We start from the raw sequence: 26,838 nt of genomic DNA on the forward strand, positions 1-26,838 counted from the left end.
TTTAAGTCACCTCAAGAGGGAGCCACACTCAAGAAAGCCCAGTGGAGAGCTCAGAGAGTATTTTGAACATCTGCACAATATCCTGTGAGCAGTGTCTCATTTTGGTGACTCACATGGGCAGAATTTATTTTATGGGGGGAGTTTAGAGTACTACCAGCTCTCTCTCTCTCTTCCCCCCACCCTCCATTTGAAACTTAAATAAGATGCAGGAAAAAAGCTGGAAGTTCCAAACTTTGGCATAGGAGGGGCAAAGAATGGTTTTAGAGCAAAAGGGAAGAAGGGGGCAGGATAGCACATCTTACTCCCCAATACATAGTATTGACTTGCAATGGGGACACGTAACTGGTACCTCTTCAATTCTTGACAGACATACCAAGGATTGAATGGATGTGGAAAAGACCTGCTGTCACTAAGAGGTGGTTTCCCATGCCAAGTTAGTGTTCAGGAATGCTAGCACGCAGCAAGGGAAAGTCTGTATTAGAACTGTCCATAGATAGAGCTAGCCTCTTTCACCCAGCACTAAATTCACACAAGCAAAATAATACAACAGTTTATTTTCTTGAAACTGTGATTTACACAAATATTAAAAAATCAGTACTTTATTGCCTGCTAATAAATAGAATTTAGTGCATAACAGTAGATACTGAATGAACCTCTCAACTTCTTTCCTCTCTCTGCCAGGGATGATCCAAGATTTCCCACTGTGCGTGGTGTGCTGAGAAGAGGTATGACTGTTGAAGGACTAAAACAGTTTATTGCTGCACAGGTGAGTGTTGTCTTTCCCTTCTTCCTCTTATTCTTGGAGTCTGATTGTAAACTTGGAAACAAATGCTTCAACTGAAAGCTCACCATATTTAATGCCACTCTGCCAAGATTTTCTCCTTTTGAAGGCTCATTCCTGTCACGGCTTAGGTCCCAGTCCTGCTTACATTTATGCATGTGAGCAGCCCCTTGTGTAAAATTGTATGGGTCTGCAAGATTTTGAGCCTGTAGTGTGTTGAACTCCCATTGATATCAATGGAAGTTTGGATCGAGATTGTGGCAGCAATGGGCCCTTAATACTTATTTTGTAAGATGAGGATTAAGCTGAAAAATACACATTGTTCTGTATGGTAAACATGCTTAGCATTTGTATCGTGATTTTACAGACATTAAGAATAATATTCAAGATTATTTGTTTGTTAATCTTGCCTTCCAGGGCTCCTCCCGATCTGTTGTCAACATGGAATGGGATAAAATTTGGTCATTTAACAAAAAGGTACATGCTTGTATTAGTTTGCCATTTCTTCTTGGTATCCTCTTCCCTGGGTTATGTAGTGAATCCACTGTTCACTGGAGTGCTCATCATAAAGAATAGCAATTTTTAAAATATATTGCATCATCTGGCACATTTTCAGGAAAATGGAATGTCTCCTCTTTCTAACATGAGCTAGCACTAATCATATTGACTTGCCAAACCAATATTGAGTTGTTTTACTTAGAACTATGCAGAAAGGTAATGATACTTTTTGTGAATCTGATCTGAAAACTCTGCATTTCATTTTTCTGCTTTCAAGCTGCGAGCTATCTGTAAGAAGGTATTACTTAATGCTTCTTTTACCTTAGCACATGGCTTACAGTACCGTAAGCATACATAGCATAAGCCATCGTTATGCAGCTTCACAGCACAATCACACTTGCTTAGGTAATAAGAGCTGCACAAATCCATTTAAAATGCATTATTCCTGTTTTTAAAATGCTGCCCAGTTCTGTTTTGACTTATTTGTCAAAGTAGATGGAAACTCTATTCCAGTCAATTCATGTTATCCAGTTTTCCTTTCTGGAGTGAAAATACTGAGGGCTTTTGTGTATTTCCTGTGCCTGAATGAATATATTCATATATTAGCCCTTTTTGATGTTCCTTAGCTGAGTGTCAAATAAGGAATACTGCATCTTAATATGGTTAGTTGCTTCTTGGCAGTGAATGCTTGGACACTATAATAAGGCGAATCAGTAGAATGCTGGCTGTACAACTTGTGTGAATGCCTGTAACTCTTGCACTGGGATTCCTGCTTGTTTTTGCTGAGGCCTTACTGCAGATCTGTTCATTTAAGTAGTAGTTGCTTGTCTGGCATGTGTCTTGTATCCCTTCCTACCTTTTGTATTTGGTCCATTTGGTGTTATATAAAGGATTATCAATTGGTTCTTTCTGTTGCTGCATAAATACTAATTACTTTTTTTGAGTAGCAGATTTTAAAAATATGGGGAAGTTGATAATATATTTTAAACTGTTTTTAATTAAGTGTCTCGAAACTCCTGCTCCTTGGGTAGCACCATATTTATCAGCCAAATTCGGTCGTCGTCTACCTGTGCAGTTGCATTGGAGTCAATAGTGTAAATGAGGGCAGAAATTGTTCCTATACATTTCCCAGTCTGATATAAAAGATCTCTGCAGGCAGAGAGCTCTTTTTATGCTGTTACATTGTAAAGACAGTCACCTGGGGAAGTATTGTTCTGAATTATTAAAACAAAGGTCATGGTTATAACAATGAAAACAAATTATAACCTTAATTGTAAAATTATGTGTATTAGTTATTAAATCATACAGGAGCATATAAGTCCTCTAGATGTTGAGGTACCTTAATAAGCCATTTCCTATTACATCTGTCTGAAACACCTTAAGGGCTTGGCTTCCACATATACTGACTCACTGATAAATGTCTGACTTCTGAATCCAAAGCACACTCAAACTTGCTAGTGCCAAGCAATTTGGGTATAAAATAGATTGACAAACTGTTGACATAAAATTGCTGTTTAGTTGTGCATTCCTGTTGCAGTGAAAAGATAAACATAAAAATATTTCCTTGCACTCATTCAGTTTAGCACTCGGCTCACCTGCCAGTTAATCTACCACTGTTTCCTGCTAGCCCTCCACTGCCCTTTGTGTGTACTGTACTGTTCGAAGCACCTCCAAATGTTTTATGAAAGTAATTTGTAAGAGATTGAAGAGGCCCTGTGAAAGGTGGTGCTGGGAGATGAAAATAGACTTCATAAAAAAATATAGGGACAGGCTGCGGTGGTAATTAGTTTGGCAAGAAGACACTATGGTGGGGAACTTATGAGTTTAATACTATGGTATTGCCTTATTATAGTGATCTAATGCTGCTGTATTAAAATGGTGTTTCTTAATATTATAGACCCAACCGGTACTCCTTACACAGGCAAAGCTATCTCTTAGTCTGTGAGAAATGAACATAGGATCAGAGTCTGGTAGTAAAAATATGGTATCCAACATGTTTTAAAATAGATTTATCTAGAAAGAAAATGGTCCAGCAGGCAGATTTACTACAGTTATATACAGAGTATAACTACACCAATATAGCTCTACTTGTTTTACTTGTTTACTTGTAGTATGATAGTATCAGATTTGCAGCTTCTGTTTGCTATCAACAACTTTGCCTCTTTAAATATAGACCTTTTTGTGGAAGGTCTGGAAAAATTGCTCAAGGATTGCTCATTTTTGACTATATATTTTCTTGTTTGTCTTGCTATTATAACTTACAATAAAAGTAGCATTAAAAGGCAAACAAGTGCAGTAACACAAAGAATACCACTTAATAGTCCTATATTTTCACTTTACTTTGTTTCATGTGATCTTTTGCTCTGACACTGCCCAATAGACATGATTATCTTCTTTCTGTTTCCTGCAGGTCATAGACCCAGTGGCACCTCGGTATACTGCGTTACTGAAGGATGAAGTGGTCACTGTGAACGTTCCTGAAGCCCTAGAGGAGATGAAAGAAGTGGCCAAACATCCAAAGGTTGTGCATGAATTTGTCGTCTTTTAATAACTACTGTATGATACTGATCATGAAGACTGATGCTAGCCATAGGTTAGAGCAATCAACTGGGACCTGGGAGGGAGTGAGTTATGTTTGACTTTGGAGCTTTCAGGATGCATTGGGGTTACATTTTCAAGCTTTTCTTTGCAACCCCAAAGGTTAGAAACGCATTTTGTTAACAAAAGCCAAGATTCTCCTGCAATCACATGACTCTGGGAGCTGGGGATTTAAGAAAAGCATGAAATATCATGACTTGTGTACAAGTGGCAACACTGCTCAGACCCATCCCTCCTTTTGCCCTGTGGAGATAACTTTTCCATTTTTTAGTTATGATGATTCTCTTTAAGTATATGATATGTATTATAATTCTTTTCTGTATGCACTCATATAGAGCAGTGTGTCGGGACTCAGCTCTGTTAGCTAAGCCAGTCAACTTGTATGATAACCAACTTTTAATTTTTCTTAATACACAGAATGCTGATGTTGGCTTGAAGCCTGTGTGGTACACTTCCAAAGTGTTGATTGACGGTGCAGATGCAGAGACATTGACTGAGGGAGAGACTGTTACATTCATAAATTGGGGCAACATTATCATCACTAAAATACACAGGTAACAAGTGTAAGGTAGTTCCAAGTTAGAGGTTTCGGCACCTCAGTTTTTCATTGACAAGAATAGCCTTCTTGCACCTTGAAATATTAAAAGCTAGCACGGATAATTGTTTTTAAATTAATCACAAAGCTGCCTGTTTATTAAATAGTACATCTTACTGTAGTTCTGGGTCTGAAATCACCAGTGAGGCCAGATATTGCATAAAAATTCTTCTACAATTCACTGAAGCACTTCTGTAGATGTTACTGTTCTTACAGTATGAATTTATAAAAAAAACAAACAAAAAAAACAACACGCCCATGTCACCTTATAACAGCCTGCAAATCTGTTTTGTGACTGATACTTGGTATAAGAGCTCTCATCCTAAAAGTGAACGTATGCTCTTGCAGATTGAAAAACAAAATCTGTTTGGCTATTTAAATTACAAGGTTGGAAAAAAAAAAGTGAAATTAAAATGTGATGTAACTAACTTCAAAATCGTTGTGCTGAAAGCTTAGAAAGACAGAGGGTTTATGGAAACGTAAGGCTTTTTTCTATGCCTTGTACAACATTTTGCTATTTATTTTTAATAAATTAAAACAATGGAAATACTTCAGAAGTGCCTGCTGTGTGGTAATTTTTCCAAAGCTTTGAATACTTCTACATATAACCGCTTGATCTATAGCATAGAGAGGTATTAAAAAGCATCCCAAGATTCTGCTTGATGGCAACAATATACCAATCACAGATGTAAATCTAAAGTACATCTATCCTAGTATAGAGGAAGACTTCATCTGCTTATCCCCTTTGCTATCTCTTCATAGCAAAGTACTGATTCTGAAGTTACCACAATAATTAATTTGCTATGTTTTTGACATAAATCCTAATCTGATCCAAAATATTTTACTTGGAATAAAAGTGAATTGGGAGGTGGAGAACAGATTAACCCAGGGGTCGGCTACCTTTCAGAACTGGTGTGCCGAGTCTTCATTTATTCACTCTAATTTAAGGTTTCGCGTGCCAGTAATACATTCTAACATTTTTAGAAGGTCTCTTTCTATAAGTCTATAATATATAACTAAACTATTGTTGTATGTAAAGTAAATAAGGTTTTTAAAATGTTTAAGAAGCTTCTTTTAAAATTAAATTAAAATGCAGAGCCCCCTGGACCGGTGACCAGGACAGGGGCAGTGTGAGTGCCACTGAAAATCAGTTCGCATGCCACCTTTGGCACAGGTGCCATAGGTTGCCTACCCCTGGATTAGCCTTTTGAATATGGCCTGTAGTGACAATAAGAGAATGCTCTTTTCTAAGTCATTAATGTGCTTCTCAGTTTTTTAATCAAGAGAGCCTTTCAGACTCATGTGAATAGTGCCGATTGATAGCTAACAATGAAATTCTCTCCCTTTTCCTCTGAAACTAAATGGCATTTTAAAAATAAATTGAAATGCACAATGACTTTAAATTAATCAGCCACATACTTGTTTTAAAAAACAATAATATCTTGTACTAGATCTTTTTTGTATCTGTCCCTGGAGAGTTCTGATGGCTAGTGAGTTACGGAACTCTGTCCTAGAAAATATCTTCTTTCTAGTTCATGCACAATACATTCTAAGGCTATTTTTGTCATGAACCTTTTTGATCTCAATTTCCATATTTTTGATATTGTCTTAAGAGAAATTCAAATATATACCATAATTGTTGTGTAAAAATGTTGTTTCATCACATTTTTCTGTTTCTTCTGTAGAAACTCAAGCAGGAAAATTGTGTCCATTGATGCCAAGCTGAACATGGAGAACAAGGACTACAAAAAAACAACTAAGATCACTTGGCTTGCAGAGACCCCACATGCACCTCTCATTCCAGCTGTCTGTGTTAACTATGACCATCTGATCACCAAACCTGTCCTAGGTAAAGATGAAGATTTCAAGCAATATGTCAACCGAAATAGTAAGGTAACTCATGTATTCCCCTCTTCGTCTACACAGCTTTTGCTTACTTTTTCTCTTTAAACCATCAGCACCAGTTTTGTTTTTTAAAGGTCCCTTTTCCCAAGTGTTCAAGTTGCATTTGAAAGGAGTTTGAGTAGTTCTAACTTAAGCTAGATTCCATCAATTTATATTATAAATGTAGATATACTCTTCTGGTCTACAAAAATGTTTGTGGGGTCAGATCTTCAATGAAGATTTATGTTATCAGAGGATCTGGCTCATAGTTGGCATTTTGATATTAGTGAAGTGTCTTTACATGTAGCACTGTTTTGAAATAGATAAACTTTTTATGTTGCACAACAAATTGGAAGTTAACAGAAGCTGCAACCTGGTAGCAGATCAGTGTGTTTAGCAGAGTTTCATTGTCTAGTACAGCGGTTTTCAACCTTTATGATTTGCAGACCTCAAAAAAAATTTTGGCTGGAGGAACAGACCCTTTGGAAATCTTAGACATAGTCTGTGGACCCCCAGGGGTCCATAGACCACAGGTTGAAAACTACTTGTCTAGCAAATAGAATAAAAGTTGAAATTGTATAGTTTTTAGGAAGACTTTGCTTCATTGGCTCTTTTGATAAAACTTGTAACATTTTCTTTTTGTCACAGAAAGGGTTTATAGTTGTTGCAGTCACTCGGTTTTGTCTCGCTATCTCTGTGCAAGACACTTTAAACTATGTGGCACTGTTTTGTGGAGTTTCTTCCAGTTGTCACTTTTTCTTCCAACTGCATGTCCCCAGATGATACTATGGGATCTAAACTGAGGCTCTTCAATAAGGGAGGGAATGCGTAGACACTCTGAGTTGGGTCTATTGGTGACAGTAGCAGAAAAGTAATGTGTGAATGAATGTTTTGAGACAGTATTTTGTTCACATTCTTATTGCATAGTTAACTGATTTTTTTTGTTTTTGTTTTCATGCTTCAGGAGAGGGGGAAAATCTTTAAATATATTCCAGTACTTGTTCCTATTTGTTTTTCTACCTCAAGAAGACTGAGTCTGTTTTTTAAATCATAAGAACTAAATACTGTATTAACTTTTCTCAGTATAACTTATACTGACTTCCCACCATATGTATGACTCTCTAGCCCTCTGGCACTGATGGTTTGGAAGCTCTTTCACCCTAGCATATTCTCAGGCTAGCACATCTCCTTGAGAGCATCTTATCCATTCGCATTGCGATTAAGTGACACTTCAGCAGTTGTGAATTTGAAACTTCTCTGGAATCCTTCAATGCAGCTACAATAATTTTTAGCATTATTTTAAACAATGCTCATAAGAAATGGTCTTAATTTGCTTTTAACTCTTACAGCAAGAAGACCTGATGTTAGGTGATCCTTGCCTTAAGGAGTTGAAAAAAGGAGACATTATACAACTTCAGAGAAGAGGATTTTTTATTTGTGATCAACCCTATGAACCAGTGAGGTAAGCAGCTTTGTAAATAAACTCCATATATAGTCTGAGAATTGCCATTATAGATCTGTAACATCTGTTTTAATGCATTTTTGTTTTTAATACATTCACGCACAAATACTGAATCCCAGGGAAGAAATTTTTTTTTTCTTGACCAGCAAAAATTAAAAACATTCTAATATACACACCAATTTCTATATCTTGCATTGTGCTAAGTATAACGTTTGCAATTAAACTAGTTGCACAACTATGGCACTATATACAAATGTCAAATATAATTTAGAAAAAAAATCTTAATGTCATTTTAGGCCTGTGTTTATGTTAAGCCTCCATGTATACGTGCACTGTCATCCAGGTAACATTTTCTATGAGCACAAGGAAACTCTGAAATAATGAGGGAATCAATTTTCCTTGTATTCATTATGAAAATGTAAATCAAGAATCCCAGAGATGGAATAAAATAGGTGATTGCCTGATTAGAGAAAAGCATGTTTATATTAGGTATATACCTAATAGAGTGAAACACTGAATAGTTTTTCATTATCAGTGTGTATAAGATTCCCTTACGATCCCATCCACTTTCAAACACTTGATTTGTTTCCCATCTACAGAATATGCTGGCTGCAAAGCCTAAAAGTCTTTAGAATGCACTGTAAAAAAAGATCCAGATGGCCAAATCTGGATTTTTATGCAGAAGAGATGGGAAAGCTGCATTCAGCTGCTATTTCAACTAAATGAGATGAGAATTAGATCCCCCAAGAGAGGGAGCTGTGAGATGGAGAAATTGTGTGAGAAAGAAACATCCATTACACAGTACACTGATCAATACAGAATGTGAACTGACAACATTAAGTAGTTGCAATCAGAAATGCCATTGCTTTTGCAATAGTGTATGTAATGAGAGTGTAGGGTAAGAAGTGGTTTTGAATCTTTTCTTTTTTCCCCCCCCCAAACAAGTGTTTGGTAGGCATGCTGCTTGTAGTCTTTCCTATTGGTGCAGTGGCCCTATAGTAATAGTGTATAAAACATTAATTCTTTTAATCTCTTTCTGTAGCCCATATAGCTGTAAAGAAGCCCCATGTGTTTTGATTTATATCCCTGATGGACACACAAAGGAAATGCCAACATCTGGCTCAAAAGAGAAGACAAAAGCAGAAACTGCAAAGAAAGAGGTAAATGAGGTTTTTAGGAAAGGCTTTCATAAATAACATTACTATTATATTTTTAAAAAAAAGGAAACACTGAGAACTTGCTTCTGTTTTCAAAGGCTAGTTCAGCTTCAAAGGGAAAGTCTGCTCCACTTGTTGCTGATACCTGTATTCCAGCCTCTGCTCCATCTGAGGACCCCCTGGTCTTTTACAACAGAGTGTCTGCTCAGGGTGATGTAGTTCGTGATTTGAAAGGTAAAAAGGCTGCAAAGGAAGATATTGACGCAGCTGTGAAACAGCTATTGGCCTTGAAGGTGGAATACAAGGAGAAGACAGGTCAGGAGTATAAGCCTGGAAATCCTCCTGCAGCAGCTGTAGCAGTACCAAATGTTTCTTCGACACCTCAGACCTCCAGCAATCTGGACAGCAAAGCTCTTTATCATAAAGTAGCTGAGCAAGGGGAGGTGGTCAGAAAACTGAAAGCTGAGAAAGCACCGAAGGTAAGGGTTTTTTTTGGTGGGTGTGTGTGTGTGGTTTTCTTTTAAAGAAATTAGTGAAGAGACCAGTATTTCATGAATATTTGTATAGTTTAATGTGCTTTCCCAGGATGAAAGTGAACCTATGTTTTCCTCCCTTGCTTTCATTAAGTTCACTTGGGTTGGGTTCCTCTAGGACCTTTCTTCTCAAGTGTTGTTCTCCAAGTAGCACTGATATGATTAATTCTGTCCCAATAATATTTCAGGAATGTTAATTAGGTCCCTTAGATGTGAGCAGGACTGTTACATTTTCCAGATCTTTGTTCTTCTCAGAAACTGGCCCAAACACGTCTTCCTACCCAAACCAAATACGGAATGTCAAACTGGTCCCTGGCAAAAGTTTTCAATCAGTCTGTTTCCCTCTTTCTCCACAACATTTTTCAAAAGAAGTGATTGAATTAGGTCAACCATTTGAAAGCTAACAGTTCAAGAAGTAGTTTCCCTTCTTAAAATTGTTCATAAATAAATAAATGTAAAAACTGTCAAGTACTTGCTGATTTTTCTCTTTTGACTGCAGTTTTTGGTGAGTATATGGAACTATTTTGAACAACAAAGCCGATCACAAAAAGAAGGAAAACTTTTTTGACATTTCCTGCTTAATGATTAAATATTTTGGCAATTAGGCTTTCTTTGTGGCATTATAGAATCTAAATGAAGGCACATATCTACATATTGTAGCTGTAGTGGTACTGTATTGTAGAGGACTGTTGCAAATGTACAAAGCGAAGTATTTCTAATAGGCATTTGTTTACCTAGCATAGTGGAGCTCTGGTCCATGACTGGGGTTCCTAAGTTCTACAACAATACAAATAAATAATATCTGAGGGTTTACTTTCAAAGGTAAATGTTTTCTTTACCAGAGCTACTCAGATTGTAGTGAACTATTAGTTATAAGTAGCCTATGAAAATACAATACTCAAGGTTTTGTAAACTTGGTATTATTTTTTATAAAAAAAAGGATCTGTTGTTCAGTACAACTTATCTTATTCTTTCTGTCTTTCTACAACTTTCTTTTTCCCCCTTTCTCTTCCTGCTTCAGGATCAGATAGGTGCTGCTGTGAAAGTGCTTCTAATGCTAAAAGCAGACTATAAACAACAGACAGGCCAGGAATACCAACCTGGAAACCCACCTGCTGTGCTCATTCCTTCTCCTGTTCCTACTTGTCCAATAGACAGCACATTTCTATACAGTAAAGTAGCTGAACAAGGGGAAGTGGTTCGCAGACTTAAATCAGAGAAAGCTTCAAAGGTATAATGACACTGAATACTAAAGGCTTCTTAATGGAAAGAGAGACATTCAGCTTAGTTTAAGCCCTAACTGTAGGTTTTGTAAAACTTGATTCTGTTCCCATTAGGTTCTGTATTTTCATTTTTATTTTTTTTAAATTTCAATTAGGTTATCTTTAATTCTCCTAAATTGTTGTATTTGGCTTCACAACAGTCTTGTGCTAGTGCATGAGAACCAGAAAGGAAACTAACCAGATGATTTTTATTGTGCAAGCTGAATGAACTCCATAACATAGACATAAATGATGAAAAGCAAGCTGTAGCTTTTAAACTAATCTAGAGTGGGGTGAATAACCGAAATTTTGTTACTGATTTTTTGACAGTCCCCATTTAATATTTTTCAATTCATAATCTAACCTACTTGGCCCCCAATCCTGCCATGGACTGAACGTGGCTGGACTGCTGTGCCCACCTGGGGCCAGGTTGACTTCACTGGGGAGCCATGAATGTGTGACTGCTGTATGATTGGATCCTTGGTGTGTGACTTGTTGCAATACAAAGTAAAATTACAAAGAGCCAAATCCTACTCCCCTTATTAGAGACTTGTTCGTTCCTGGGATCTGCTTGCGAGAGTCAGGCAAACAGAATTTGGCCCTAACGTAGTGTATTACAGCAGTTATTGTAGTGCAGGGGCTCTCGCACTGGGGGTTGGAACTCCTCTGGGGGTCACAGGGTTATTATGGGGGGTCGCGAGCAGTCAGCCTCCACGATTTATAACGCTGTTAAATATATTAAGTGTTTAATTGATAAGTGGGCAGGGGAGGTGTGTCGCACTCAGAGGCTTTTTATGTGAAGGGTCACCAGTACAAAAGTTTGAGAACCAATGTTGTAGTGCTACTCTAGTAAAGATTGTGTTATCTTTTCATTATTTTGTTTCTACCTTTACGTACATCTTGTGTTCTCTTCTTGCTTCAGGATCAAATAGATGCTGCTGTGAAAGTGCTTTTAACACTAAAGGCAGAATATAAACAAAACACAGGTCAAGAATACAAACCTGGAAATCCACCTACAGCTCCTCTTTTTACATACTCTTCTGCTGCTACTCTTCCTTCTCCTGTATCCTGCAATAATTTGACACCCTCTAGCTCAATAGACAGCAAAAATCTTTATGATGATGTAGCTGAACAAGGGGAGGTGGTTCGCAAACTCAAAGCAGAGAACGCTTCAAAGGTATAATAGTGGTAAATATAGAGTTTCTTCAATTATAACTCTTCCACATTTTACCACTGGGTGGAAGTGTTCCACCAAGTAACCCTGAACTGATTCTCCTAAATTGTTGTTCTGCCTCTGGCAGCTAAACCACCAATCCTGTGTTCAATCCCGTGAAGTATTCCTGTATCTCAGAAGAGGTTTGGATTTCTGACTCCTGAGACATGCAGATCTGAAATTCTTCTCTTCCCATCACAGTCCCACTATTTGTGAAAAGTCGGACTGGCAGGTAGACAGAGGAATCTGTATGACCAGGATGGAATTTGAGCACTGTTAATTTTAAAACAGTGTAACGTGGTGTGGTGTGGGAGAACAAAAGTGCCTGTTAGTTCAAACTACTAAAGTAATGAGGCTTTCCCCAGCCACAGAATGAATTTAAAAGGAAAATCTGTTTCCTTGAGTGATAGCGACAAGAAGGAGCAAGAGAGCAAAATTCATCTGCTCTCAGAAGCTGCTGGTCTCTGTAAATACCCTCCTTGATCTTATATTTCCTCCTGAAGGAGGAAAGGCTTTTTCACATTCTTCAGTGTTCTGCTATAACCCTTGTTAATAGATTGCTGTTAACAAGATGATCAGAGAGCTCCATTCTGTTTCAATCCTGGTAGCACTCAACACTGTGTGATGGCTGTTCTTTGCATTCTGTAACCACCACACACCTTTTGCTTATGGCCAGATACAGATTGGATTCTGCTGCCTGCCCAGTTTTATGTGTTGCCTTTTCTTAGTAGAGAAAAAAGATTTTTCTTAACCTACTTTTGAATCCTCTCCAGTGACCATTGAATTTTTTGTCTTCCCTGTAGGATAAAGTAGATGAAGCAGTGAAACTCCTCCTTTCTCTGAAAGCAGAATATAAAGAAAAGACTGGGCAGGACTACAAGCCAGGACACGTGTCAGCAACTCAGATATCTGCTTCACCCCAAAAAACAAGCACAGAAATCAGTGGCCCAGACACACCAGAAGCTAAAGCTTTGTTTAACAAGGTGGCTTGTCAAGGAGAAGAGGTCCGTAAACTAAAAGCAGGAAAAGCAGAAAAGGTAAACTTTTTAAAAACACAACTTTCTTAAAAATAACCTTAGAAGACATCTCAGTTGATGTTAGAGCAGGGCTAATGATGTGTGCGCGGGGAGATGTCAGTCACCGCTGGGGTTGGGAGTGTGAGCAAATGACTCTGTCCCTGGCCTGGTCTACACTACGTGTTTAAACTGGTTTAAGGAGCGTAAAACCGAGTTAACGCCACACCCGTCCACACTAAGAGGCCCTTTATATCGATATAAAGGGCTCTTTAAACCGGTTTCTGTACTCCTCCCTAATGAGAGGAGTAGCGCTAGTATCGGTATTACCATATCGGATTAGGTTTAGTGTGGCCGCAGATCGACGGTATTGCCTCCGGGTGGTATCCCACAGTGCACCACTGGCCGCTCTGGACAGCAATCTGAACTCGGATGCAGTGGCCAGGTAGACAGGAAAAGCCCCACGAACTTTTGAACATTTCCTGTTTGCCCAGCGTGGAGCTCCGATCAGCACATGTGTGGAGGCAGTTAAAAATCAAAATAAAGAAAGAGCTCCCGCATGGACCATGCGGATGTGATTGCTGTAAGGGCAGGCAAATCTGTTCCATCAGCGCTCCGTTACAGAACACGAAATTCAAAATCATTTTTAAAAAATCTCCAGACAGACGCCATAGCAGGGACTCAGCTCATTGCTGCGTGACAAGTGTAACGGAAAGCCAAAGAATCAAATGGACGCTCATGGCCTGGAGGACTCAAGCTATCCCACAGTTCTTGCAGTCTCCGAAAAGTATTTGCATTCTTGGCTGAGCTCCAAATGCTTCTAGGGTCAAACACAGTGTCCGCGGTGGGTCAGGGCATAGCTCGGCAATTTTATGCACCCCCCCCCACCCACCTCCAGAAGTGAAAGGGAAAACAATCCTCTCTTGACTCTTTTACATGTCACCCTATCTTTACTGAATGCTGTAGATAGACGTGATGCTGCAGCACTCAACACCAACATCCTTGCTCCCCCCCGCCATGGGTGGCTGATGGTGCAGTAAGACTGATATCCATCGTCATCATCAGCCTATTGGCACATGGGGCAGTGCAAAAGGACTGGTAACCATGCCGACTAGCATCAGTTAGGTGGATCAAGGGTGCCTGCCCCTAATTTTTCCTGGTAGATGGTGCAATATGGCTGGTAACCATCTCTGCTATCATGCAAAAGCAAAAGCATGCTGCTGTGTAGCGCTGCTGAATCGCCTCTGTGAGCGGCATCTAGTACACATACGGTGACAGTCACAAAAGGCAAAACAGGCTCAATGATTGCCATGCTATGGCATCTGCCAGGGCAATCCAGGGAAAAAAGGCACGAAATGCTTGTCTGCCGTTGCTTTCCCAGTGGAAGGAGTGACTGACGACATTTACCCAGAACCACCCGCGACAATGATTTTTGCCCCATCAGGCACTGGGATCTCAACCCGGAAATTCCAAGGGGCGGGGGAGGCTGCGGGAACTATGGGATAGCTACGGAATAGCTACCCACAGAGCAATGCTCCAGAAATCAACGCTAGGCTCGGACCGTGGATGCACACCACTGATTTAATGTGTTTAGTGTGGCCGTGCACACTCGATTTTATACAATCTGTTTTGCTAAACCGGTTTATGTAAATTCGGAATAATCCCGTAGTGTAGACGTACCCCCTCTTGCTCACTATTCAGCATGCCTGGCATGGAGGGGCAGGGCTTCCAGTGTTTCTGAGGAGGTAGGTGTGGGGCAGGCTTTGTCCCCTCGGGCAGAGCAGAATGTAGCGGCCTGCTTGCTTAGTGGATTGTTCCCGTTGTTCTGAGTGGATTTCCCCCCAAGAGTGTAAAAGTAAAACGGTAAAAGTAAAATAGGTATAAAAGTTTTAGGGCTCCTTTACATTGCCAGAGTGGTATAAAGGAGCCTTATTGTAAATGACAGTATGGCCTTATAAATACTTAGGGTGCTTTAGTGATTAGAACTGGTCTAAATTTTGAACTGAAAAATTCTCCTATCAAAATGTGCTCCATGAACTGTTTACTACTGACCTTTCTGGAGATGGTCAGTAGCCAATATAAATTGTGAGTTTGATTCCCTAGCCCTCACTTGCACTTCAGTTGCCTATGATGTAATACTGAGCATATGGCTGCATATATTTGTTGACTAATAACTAGAAATAAAGGGTCAAACCTAGCTACATTACTAAGACAAAGGAGGTTTGGGGATTTTTTTCCAGTGCTCCCCACTATCATTCTCCCTCCATTGTATTGTAGTTTAAATAAATTACCAAAATAATTGAAACTGGTGCGATTATGTTGCGTTATTTTGACAAATACGATATTTTAAAAATTCTGCATACTTTATGCAGAATTTAATTTTTTTGTCGCAGAATTTCCCCAGGAATAGAAGATGTAGCACGTGTGTGTATATATAGAACATCTGTAGGTCCATTTACACCTGTGATTCATATTGATTTCTCTTTATTTGCTTGTTCTTCCATGGGAATGACTTCAAACCAAAGGATAAAATAGATACAGCAGTGCAAGAACTGCTTCAACTGAAGGCCCAGTACAAGTCTCTTGCAGGAGTAGACTATAAACCTGTCTCTGCCACTGGGGTTGAGGATAAAGACAAGAAAAAAAAAGAGAAGGAGAACAAGTCTGAAAAGCAGAATAAGCAACAGAAACAGAGTGATACTCAGAAGAAAGACTATCAGAAAGACCAAGGTGGTAATGGCCTCTCCTCAGACGGTCCAGGAGAAGGTCAAGGGCCTAAGAAACAGACCAGGTAAAGAAATTAGCGATCCATTTGCAGGAAATCTAAATTGGGAGGGCTGAACAGAGCTAAATCAAGAGCAATATTTTTAAATTTTTAGTATCAGTTGGTAGTGTGGGAATGCACAAAAAAGAAATAATGCCACGTTCCATTAATAAGTTTTTTCATCATGTTCATTTCTAATTTATAGTTAATATAAGGAGGGAGTAAAATCCTTGTACTGTAAATTGCATACTATAAAATAAGCACAATATTCATTACAAATATTACATATTATTGGCAGAGATGGTGGAGGATCAGAGAAACTATGCAAGAAAACTGGATTCTGCAGTCTTAAACCTGATCTGAGCACCTAATACATGATCTACTGTCATTGACTTTGCTAGGAGTTGATGGAGCTCAGCTTCTTGCAAGATCTTGCTATTATTGCTAGTATGGTTTATTTTGGTTGAGGTGGTAGGATTAATCTTTCATTTGAAATAAAACAAACTAATATTTTTTCTGAGGCAAAAAGCCTTCTGAGAGCAAGCAAGTAAGTTATCTTAACAGCTTCACAAAACTCTCTAGCCAAACAATAGCATTAGTGGAGCTATGAAACTTAGGATTAAAAAAAACAAACTTAGGTGTCTGGATCAGCCTTATGCTCTAATCAGACTTTTATTTGGAAGTTTTAATTTCACAGTTTGATGCATTGAGGCATGTAACTGTGGTGCAGGGGGGATCTAAACAGGAACAGCTGAGATTTGTATGAATGCTCCTCTTGTACTGTTAGAGAGGGAGCATTGTGATCTGAAACAAGTTAAATTTGGGAGGGGTAGGTTTTGGAAGGATAGGGTAAAAAGGGTGTTTGCAGATCAGGGAAGTAAATATGCTTTAACATTTAACCAAAGATTTTTAATTACATTAAAAGGGACTTTTTCCCCCAAAAAACATTAAAGCGTGCAGCTTTATTGCTACCTTCACCACTTGGCAGTGACCTATTCTTTTCAAATTCCATAGGCTCGGTCTAGAAGCTAAAAAAGAAGAAAATCTTTCTGATTGGTTTTCTCAGGTAAGTGTGCATCACTTTGAATTAAGGAGGAGTTTCACTTCACATATTTCACAAAAATACGGATTTTTTTTTGGCCACTCCTTTATTTTTTTGGTAATATAACTCCTATTCCTTAAGTTGCTAACAGCATGGGTATTCACCACTTAAAGCTCATGCTGCAAAACATCTGTTTAGTCTATAAGGTGCCATGTTTTTTCTTTGCTGCTTCTACACTGACTAACACGGCTCTGATCCCTCTCCCTCCCTATTGCATTTTTCTTTAATTTCTGGACATCTGTTTCCAAGTGCTGTGTAACCTTGTGAAGCTGTATAAGTTATATAATGGTCACCTGCTTTTAAAAAAACAGCCTTATTCATTAAATACGTTCTGGCAGTGAAACACTAAGGATCTTGGTAAGTATTTAATGGATGTTAGTTAGCAGTCTGAGTTTAGCTCAGGATGGTTTGTAACCAAAAGTTACTACCATTTTTTATGGGTGGTCAGTGCGAAATGAGTTTGACCTTAATACCGTGCCTCAGGTAGTCCTGGCAGGGCAGTGTTAGAGGGACACTAATGGGGCATGGAGGGAAGCTTACAGAACCGGATTTCTGGATAAATAGACTGTCTCACCACTGTCAAACTGGCATGTTTCACCAACACTGACATTTGCCACGATTAATGAATAATGTGTTTGGTGGCCTTTTGTAGTGAGTGAAGAACACTGTCCATTAAATTGGCCTATGCTTGTTTTTTCTTAGGGTGAGGGAGCGATTGACCACCTGCATTCCCTCATTAAGATCTAAGTATCCCTTACGTTTCCCACCTTATTACTCACCTTCAAGGTCCTGTGTTGACACTCTATCTTTTTGGATAAAGGAACTGTATCAAAATCCTTGCAGAACCAATTATTACCACTCCATAATTGGTCATAGCGGTGATCTGTAAGTGATGCCAGAAAATATGCACTTTCCCTGTAGTATCCAAGCCCCTCTACCTTTTCTGCACCAACCTCTTCATTTCTTGGGAGGAAATTATTAAATATAATTGTTAAATCTTTGCTTACAAACGCTTTGGCTTTTTTGGTTTTAAATTACAGCCATTTTAAACTGCTGATTGATCAACTTATTGTGAGTGGGTGTCGTTAGGTTTGAATTATTGTAGTGCTTTTTTGTGCATGCAAATAGAACTTTAATATCTTTAAAATATCTTCTTGACAGGTGATCACAAAATCAGAGATGATTGAATACTACGATGTGAGTGGCTGCTACATTCTTCGTCCATGGACTTTTTTCATTTGGGAAACCATCAAGGATTTTTTCGATGGTGAGATCAAGAAACTTGGTGTAGAAAACTGCTACTTTCCCATGTTTGTGTCCCAGGCTGCTCTGGAGAAAGAGAAGACTCATATTGCTGACTTTGCCCCTGAGGTACACATCAGAATTCTGTTTACTGCACTCACGTACTACAGCTAACTTTAGTTAAACTGTTTCTTTTTAAAAACTAAGGACAGTGCTCAGATAAATGATGTAGGCAGATATCTTTATATTCTTACAACCAGAAGCTGTGCAAACAACTTTTGCTGCTGCTGCTCCTAGTCCTGTAGGCAATGATGTCAAATATAAAACAGTTAAGTTTGTAAATCCTTCTTTGATACTGTTTTTGAAAGAGGCTTGGGGGTCTACTTTCCATTACGAAGAAGGAAAGGAATCTGTGCAGGTGTCTGTCAGTTCTTGTTGGAACGATTTATTTCAATATTGCTTAGATTTGATTATATTGTTAGTTAATGAAGGTGGTAGGGAACCTAGAACTTTAAGATCTATTTTTATTTTAAATCAAAATAAATCAAGTTGAAGGAAACTTAATATTTTAAATGTTTAGGTTGCTTGGGTTACGAGATCTGGTAAAACCGAGCTGGCTGAACCAATTGCTGTACGTCCTACAAGTGAAACAGGTAAGAAACTAACTTGCAAGTAATCAGCAGTTTCAGAATGAGTAAGTAATACAGGAGAATCCTGTTGTGGTTTTGAGACCAGTTGGTGGTCTAATAGGTAAGACACTATGTTGAACATTGGAAAAATCTTACAGGAAAAAAATTAAATTTTCATCACAACTTGAAACATAGTTAGTTTACTGGAAAAAATTAGCAATAAGAAGTTTCATTTACACACACATTGCAAATTATTTAAAGTTTTCTTATTTAATACTATAGAAAGCTCTTTGGAATTTTCTTTAATATTTTGAAGTTTTGGGGATGAAAGGTTTTATTCAATTTTGCTTTTAAGAAAAAAAAATGTCATTTTTAATGTTCATGTTGTATTTTACCTTATGAACCTCTCTTTTTCATAGTCAGATTGTAAAGTCATTAAATATAACTAAGATACAAAAGTGGAGCAACTCAGTTAAATCAGATACAGTATACTAAATTGTAATGATTGTGTGCTATCATGAATTTTTCTTAATTAGCTGATTGAGTGTATGTATGAATCTAGATGCATCTAAATATTCTAGCCTTAATGAAGGACAATGATTTAATAATATGAAAACTAACTGCATGTAAAAAGTAGCTAGGTTTCCCCTTCACCTTCATAAAGAGTCATTAAAGTAGATGTGTTTTGAGTTCTGAGGTAAGTGTGAAACCACTTCGCTTCAGACCAGCAGCAAGCCACATATTTACCTGAGGAGTTGGAGCGAAGCAAAAATATTCCTTTCATTAAGGTTGTGTGTCCACTGCAGAATTTCACTTGAGTTAGACAGAAGATGTAAAAAGAGAAATCCTCACAATGGAGCACAAAGTATGTATATTATAGTTGAGACATGTTCCTCAGATAATTAAAACAAATTTTTTTTGGTTCTTTTCTTTTGCAGTAATGTATCCTGCCTTTGCAAAATGGGTGCAGTCACACAGAGATCTTCCTATCAAGCTTAATCAGTGGTGCAACGTAGTGGTAGGTGCATTTAGTCAACCATTTATTTTTTAAAAGTGAAACACATTGCAAAGAATTTGGTATGCTTAAAATCTTTTCTAAATTTATTAGGACAATTGTTCCATAAGAGATGGCATCATACCAATATTAATCAAAATATAAACAATTAATATTTTCATTATGTAATGTGTTTTGGCATGTGGGCATAGGTATTTGCTTTATTAATAATTAAATAAAATATTAGTTTAAAAGGATCACATTGTGAAAGTATGTTCAACTCCTTTATTTAAAAAAATCCAAACTTCTTTTTTAATCCCCAAATTTGGGATTTGCAGAGTGGCATACAAGTGAAAAATTGAGTTTTGATCAATTCCAAAGAAATAGCTTTTTAAAAAACTTAATCTAAGTAGTTCACGGTTATACTACTGAATTTGAATTTTTTTTAAAAAAAAAGTTCCTTTTCTTGGCAGCGTTGGGAGTTCAAACATCCTCAGCCTTTCCTGCGCACTCGTGAGTTCCTTTGGCAGGAAGGACACACAGCATTTGCTACATATGAAGACGCAGCAGAAGAGGTACAAAGCAATGAATGTTTTTAACTATTACAGATCTTTGCTTTCAGAAAGTAACCTGACTCTGTAACAGTACAGTATTTATACTTATGAAAGAGAGACAAGGTGGGTGAGATAATATCTTTAGCTGACCAATGGTCACTACTTCCTGATGTACTTGAGTTAGTTTGCCACTCATTTTTACTGCCCACCACCCCAAAGTGTCTGTCTGTACCAGGAATGCACTTTGCTACAAGAGGAAAATTAGTATCGTGTCTATTTGTTTCTCCCCCACTATGACATCATTGGAAACAGAGTGGATTTCTCATCCCTTATATCCCAAATTTGCCCCTCCTGTAAAGCTCCCAAACAGTCCTTTGGTCAGATCCTCTGCATATGTCCTCCCAAGCTTCTTTTGCAGGCTTCATCCTGATGCCCTTACCTTTTGACATCATGAAGTCTCCTGCCCTTTCCTAGCCTCTGCCTGGACAGACTCACAGCAAGTTCCGCTATTTCCTTCAGAATGATGACAACAGATCTTTTATACCCAGCATGGTTTGTTAGCCGCCTGCTGTTCCCATGATTGCTGTCCTGAAGTCCTAGCTTTTTTTTTAACTTAAAAAAATTGGACTTTTTAATTTGGGTTTTTTTATTTAAATTAAATAGTTTTTATTAAATTTGAAAATGGCAACCTATGTTAAAGCCTAAACTCTGAGTAGAACCTTGGAGTTACGAACACCAGAGTTGTGACCTGACCAATCAACCAGATACCTCATTTGGAACCGGATATACATAATCAGGCAACAGCAGGCCATGCCTCCCCCCCCCCACACACGCACACACACAAAAGGCAAATACAGTACAGTATTATGTTAAATTATTTTTTAGCAGTTTACATTTTTCTTCTGCGTAGTAAAGTTTCAAAGTTATATTAAGTCAATGTTCTGTCGTGAACTTTTGAAAGAGTAACCATAACATTTTGTTCAGAATTGCAAACATCTCAGAGTTATAAACAATCTCCATTCCCCAGGTGTTTGTAACTCTGAGGTTCTGCTGTGTTATAATCTATTGAAATAATTTAAATTCAACACAAAACATTAAGCTAGTAAAAATTTTCTGGCTAAGCACCAGAACCAGTGTGTTGAAGCGCTACCCAGCTTTTGAAAGCAATAGCTTCTCCTGCAGCTGTTCAGTTCAGTGACTTGTTCATTCAAAGTTAAGAAATTGGTTGGGAGTTGAAAAAGCAGAAAAGCTTGTTTTCCTCTTCCTTTCTACGCATGAAAATGATGTGTAAGAGGCTTCAATCTACTTGTTTATAGAATCTTGAAGAACTGGGTGACAAGAAATAATAAGTTCAGATCACTAACTACAGATAACTGATTTATTAAACAAAGGAAGATATATTATCAGTTGATAAACTTTTTTTATGTATCTAGCTTATTTAAGGTAGTTTTATTAAAAAAACCTTAAAATGTATTTTAGTACATTTTAATGGAATTTGAATTTCCATTCAAATTGGTCTTGACACAAATGACTATTAAAAATTTTAATCTAGAAAAAAGTTAGGCTATATAATTGCCTAAATATTATTGATACAGTATATACTGTATTTTCCGGCGTATAGGGCGACGGGGCGTATAAGACGACCCCCTAATTTTAGAGTTAAAATATAGGTTTTTGGGCTATACTCACCCTATAAGACGACCCCCCCTTCCGAGGTCGTCTTTTAAATCCCAGCCGCGGCGGGGAGTCAGAGGGCTCTGGGCTGCCCGCTTTGGCGGGGAGCCCAGAGCCTTTTAAATCCCAGCCGCGGCGGGGAGTCAGAGGGCTCTGGGCTGCCCGCTTTGGCGGGGAGCCCAGAGCCTTTTAAATCCCAGCCGCGGCTGGGAGTCAGAGGGCTCTGGGCTGCCCGCTGCGGCGGGGAGCCCAGAGCCTTTTAAATCCCAGCCGCGGCTGGGAGTCAGAGGGCTCTGGGCTGCCCGCTGCGGCGGGGAGCCCAGAGCCTTTTAAATCCCAGCCGCCCGCTGTTATACCCGGCGTATAAGACGACTTCCGATTTTGGGGGGTTGTTTTTTAATATAGAAAGTCGTCTTATACGCCGGAATATACGGTACTCCTGGTTAGCAAAAAGTAGTACCAAATTTAGTGTAAAGGCTATGTATAGTTTTAAATCAACATGTTTTAATGGTTATCAATCTTTCTTTAGAAAAATTACGGAAAAGTACAAATCTAAAATAATTAAGATTTATGATTTTAATCAAGATTTCCTGCTTGCTGATTTAAGTAATGATTGAAATTGTTGATTTTAAATCAATCCTTCCTGGCCTACACAACTTTATTTCTTCAAGTATATCATATGCATGACTTCTCAGTGTAGTTCAACTACCTGGAAAGTTTGAAGTGTCTGAAGTTAGTACACCTCTACCCCGATATAATGCTGTCCTTGGGAGCCAAAAAATCTTACCGCATTATTGGTGAAACTGCGTTATATTGAACTTGCTTTGATCCGCTGGAGTGTGCAGCCCCCACCCACCCCCCGGAGTGCTGCTTTACGGTGTTATATCCAAATTCATGTTATATCAGGTCGCGTTATATCGGGGTAGAGGTGTATTTAAAGAAGAGGTGACACAGGATTCTCACTTTCTTAAAGGATCAACTTATAATGAATTATAACTGACAAACTAGTTAATAGATTGACTTTTCAGTTTTCAATATACATTGCGTGCACAAACAGGGATGATATGCCGTATCTTCAAATATAACAAGGTTTGAATCCCTGTTTTGATTTGTTTTGCACTTAATCACATATGGAGTCCGACTGACACCTGTGTAATAATGACCCTTTTTGTTTAATGGTTTCTAGGCTTAAATATTTGTTTTACAGAAAACATCTACAAAACCTCAAAATGAGTAAAAATAACATTGCTCTTTAGTCTTATTTGAAGAAAAAAGACAAGTAAGATGTTCAGGTTTTTATGTTCAGGTGTAGGCCAGTCACGCCATTCAGCAATATTTTGGATTTAGAACATGTTTGAAGAGTAACTCAGTAAATCCAGATCACTGAAGTAACTTAAAGGTTTTAATCATAGGTATTGCAGATTCTTAATCTCTATGCTCGGGTGTACGAAGAACTCCTGGCAATACCTATTGTGAAAGGAAGAAAAACTGAAAAAGAGAAGTTTGCAGGTGGAGACTATACAACCACTGTGGAAGCATATGTATCTGCCAGTGGAAGAGCTATCCAGGTATATATTAATACATAAATTTTTTTTCACTATTTTTGAAAGAAAGGACAGCAAAAAGGGTTGTTGCTGACCTTACACTTAGCAGTCAGTGTAAATTTCTATTGAGCAGAGACTTCTTCTATATGTGTCTGTTTTAGGGAGCAACATCGCACCATCTGGGGCAGAATTTTTCAAAAATGTTTGAGATCGTATTTGAAGATCCCAAGATACCAGGAGAAAAACAGTTCGCCTATCAAAACTCTTGGGGCATTTCAACTCGGACCATTGGTGTGATGACATTGATCCATGGAGATAATATGGGCTTGGTGCTACCACCTCGGGTAGCTTGTGTTCAGGTGTGTAAAAATGACTTGTCTAATTGGTTTAGATGGCGTAACTTTACCTCAATCAAACAACCTCACCTCTTGTCCTTTCCTGTCTTGCAATGGGATTAATCAATATTTTCTATTGGATGCCTGATGAAAAGAACTCTTTTTAATGTAGGGGTACTGAAAATAATACTTGTAGAGCATTGTGTATGCAATCAGTAAGAGTTATCAGGTTGGTTCTCGAGTTATATTACTTGTGATAGAAAATTTAGAAGCTATAGCTTGTGTATCTACCCAAAATTAGATTATTTGTAATACTTGGTGAAAAAGTTTCTTAAATAGGGGTTTCGAAAGACATTAACCAGATTTAGCACCACAACACTATTTCCTTAAACATTCCACATCCTCAACTCAACACTTTAAGGTTGATTCTTTTGGTATTTTTGGTATGGTACATTACAATAATTGGGAACAACTTTTTCCATTACTGTATGTATCTCTTTCTTTTTACTTGTGTCATGTCACAGGTTGTAATTATTCCTTGTGGCATCACAAATTCTCTTTCTGAAGAGGACAAAGAGGCACTGATGAAGAAATGTAATGAATATCTTAAAAGGCTGCTCCGTGTCAATGTCCGCGTTCGTGCTGACTTAAGAGACAACTATTCACCTGGTTGGAAGTTCAATCACTGGGAGCTTAAGGTAAATTTCTTTTCAGTAGATCTTAATGTATGTTCATGTGGACTTTTTTGTATTCTCTGCAGGCAAATATTTTCTGTCTAAAGTCCATTGAAAAATGGTCAATTGTTGTTGATACAGCATGAATCACCACCACCCCTCCCCCACCAAAACCAGCCCCAGGGCGTCCTCTATCCCAGACACCCGTCCCCTCCCTGAGCCCATCCATGGGCCCTGCCAGCCCAGACACCTGCTCCCCTACCCCTCAGAGCCCAGGATCCAGAGGGAGAAACAGCCTGATGCTGGGTCCCAGGCTTGCACAGAGTTTGTTTTGCACTGCCACCTCCTTCCTTAAGGGTGTGAGGGGGACTGCAGCTGTTGAACACTCTAGCTCTCTCCTTCTCCCTCTGGCACTCTCTTCTATGTGTGACCTGGGCTTTGCTGGGTCCAGCGGTCCCTAGTTGCGGCCAGCAGTACTGCAGCCCATTTCTGTGGGGGGAAAGGAAATTCTGTGCAAAAAACATTAATTTCTGTAAAACTCTGCATTGCACATTTGTAAAATTCCACCAAGAGTAACACTAGCTACTGATATCCTAGTTGAGCAGAATGGAAAATACAAGATGGTCTTGCATGGTACCACTAAATAAAGAACGCTTTTTATTTATCAGAAAGGCAACTACTTCATCACTCAAATACTATGGTTAAAAGTAGCTTCAGTCCTCAGGAAAACAGAGAAACTGCATATAAAACAAGATATCTGAAAAGTGAAGAGAATAAAGCAGACCAAGTATCAAGAACGCGATTAAATAAAATGTACATTACACTATACAGAAAGTGATGAGAAATTACAGTAAGACAAAATGGGGCTCTATGGCATTAGAGTTGGATGTTTGTGTAAATGTTCAAATGCCAAACTTCAGTATAAGATGATGTAGAAACCTCCTGTGCAGTCCAAAGAGTCTTGAAAAAAATCTTGCATTGCACCTAAAGAGTGAAAATGTCACACTTTATCCTAAAGCTCCATTTCTTAGTGTGTTAAAGGTTAATAGATTAGGGTTATAATAAACAGTTAATTGTTACAGAGAGCCCAACAGAGGCAATAGGTTGATTACTACCTTGGCTTACAATCATCTATTATAATACCTTCTGATACGCTTAAAAATCTGTTTATAAATCCTTTATAAATGATTCATAAGTGCAACCAAAAATGTCATGAAAAATGTCGGTCTAAAATACGACTCCAGAGCCATTTTGAGAAGTAAGAGACTTAATATTTGAGTGTTTGTGCTCCCAGTATGGAATCCATTTCCCCCCGTCTTATAGTTGCAGTAATGAAACAAGATTCATAAATACTTCTATTTTTAAGTGTTTGAATTTTTTGCTCACAAAATTGAGGGGAATTTGTGCTGACTTGAGCCTGGTGTGATATAGGCAGGCACTGTGAGCTTTCACACACAACTTTGTTTATAGACCTCTTTTGACTTCTACAAAACTTATGCCATTCCAGTCTGACACCTCTTAAACAGAGATCTGCTACTTATACCAAATTGTTTGGTGATAGTCTCTCTTTTCGTTTGCAAAATATGATAGAATTTCAACCTCAGTATCCAGAGAAGACAGCCCAGTGCATTAGCTTGCTATCCTAGAGAGAACTTTTTTGTCAGAATATATTACAATATGAAAATGGTATGATGTTAAGGCTGTGATTTACGGGAAAACAGCACTTATTTTGCTTAACCCCACTAAGTTCACAGGGTAAGAAGTGCTTTTCACCATGAACAAACTAGAAAGGAAACGTGTGTGTTTTTTTCGGGGAGAGGGCAGCGTTATATTTAGTTTTAAATTCCAAGTGAGACTTCTGAGGTTCTGGAGGATGCCAACTTGCTGACTTGTTTAATATTATATAATTACGTAGTGTCCAGAGGTGCTAAATGTCTTTGCTGCTCTGTTGCACTGGACACCTATAGACTTTTGGAGACAGTTCCTGCCCTAAAGACCTTACAGTCTGAAAATTTTTTTGACAATAGCTGTGTGAGAGACTCCCACAAAGAGACTTCAGTCTGCGAGAAGGTCGCAGGTAGCTTCTATGGTGGCTTCTTCAATCCCTTTGCAGCGTCCACTTGCTGAGCACTGCTCTTCATTAAGTCAGACTCTGCATGTGACCATTTCCATGCCTCTTACTAATGAGGTGCATCAGTCTTAAGGCAGAGCTACACTACAAATTTACATCGGCGCAGCTGCAGTGCGTCAGGTGAAGATGCTCAAAGGCGACGGGAGAGAGCTCTCCCTTCAGCTTAACTCCACCTCCGCAAGAAGTGGTAGCTATGTCA

General features: G+C 38.5%; 1 protein-coding gene across 4 annotated transcripts in view; it reads left to right on the top strand.

Moving 5' to 3' along the window:
- The window catches only part of EPRS1 (glutamyl-prolyl-tRNA synthetase 1), a 61,156-nt gene that overhangs the window by 25,604 nt on the left and 8,714 nt on the right, over positions 1-26,838 (top strand). The window contains exons 11-30 of one of the 4 annotated variants that reach the window (XM_039529634.1): positions 682-766; positions 1,199-1,258; positions 3,690-3,800; positions 4,295-4,431; positions 6,158-6,365; positions 7,706-7,818; positions 8,861-8,978; positions 9,074-9,454; positions 10,530-10,739; positions 11,693-11,947; positions 12,787-13,020; positions 15,522-15,787; positions 16,775-16,826; positions 18,024-18,233; positions 18,685-18,757; positions 19,672-19,751; positions 20,201-20,302; positions 23,368-23,523; positions 23,661-23,858; positions 24,359-24,532. In XM_039529634.1, the coding sequence (XP_039385568.1) occupies positions 682-766; positions 1,199-1,258; positions 3,690-3,800; positions 4,295-4,431; positions 6,158-6,365; positions 7,706-7,818; positions 8,861-8,978; positions 9,074-9,454; positions 10,530-10,739; positions 11,693-11,947; positions 12,787-13,020; positions 15,522-15,787; positions 16,775-16,826; positions 18,024-18,233; positions 18,685-18,757; positions 19,672-19,751; positions 20,201-20,302; positions 23,368-23,523; positions 23,661-23,858; positions 24,359-24,532 (3,223 nt within the window). The remainder of the gene's footprint in view (positions 1-681; positions 767-1,198; positions 1,259-3,689; positions 3,801-4,294; positions 4,432-6,157; positions 6,366-7,705; positions 7,819-8,860; positions 8,979-9,073; positions 9,455-10,529; positions 10,740-11,692; positions 11,948-12,786; positions 13,021-15,521; positions 15,788-16,774; positions 16,827-18,023; positions 18,234-18,684; positions 18,758-19,671; positions 19,752-20,200; positions 20,303-23,367; positions 23,524-23,660; positions 23,859-24,358; positions 24,533-26,838) is intronic. The other 3 variants (XM_039529636.1, XM_039529635.1, XM_039529637.1) reach the window with 3 other exon arrangements.

This window comes from Mauremys reevesii, linkage group 3, assembly GCF_016161935.1.
Source record: "Mauremys reevesii isolate NIE-2019 linkage group 3, ASM1616193v1, whole genome shotgun sequence".
NCBI classification, from domain to species: Eukaryota; Metazoa; Chordata; order Testudines; family Geoemydidae; genus Mauremys; species Mauremys reevesii.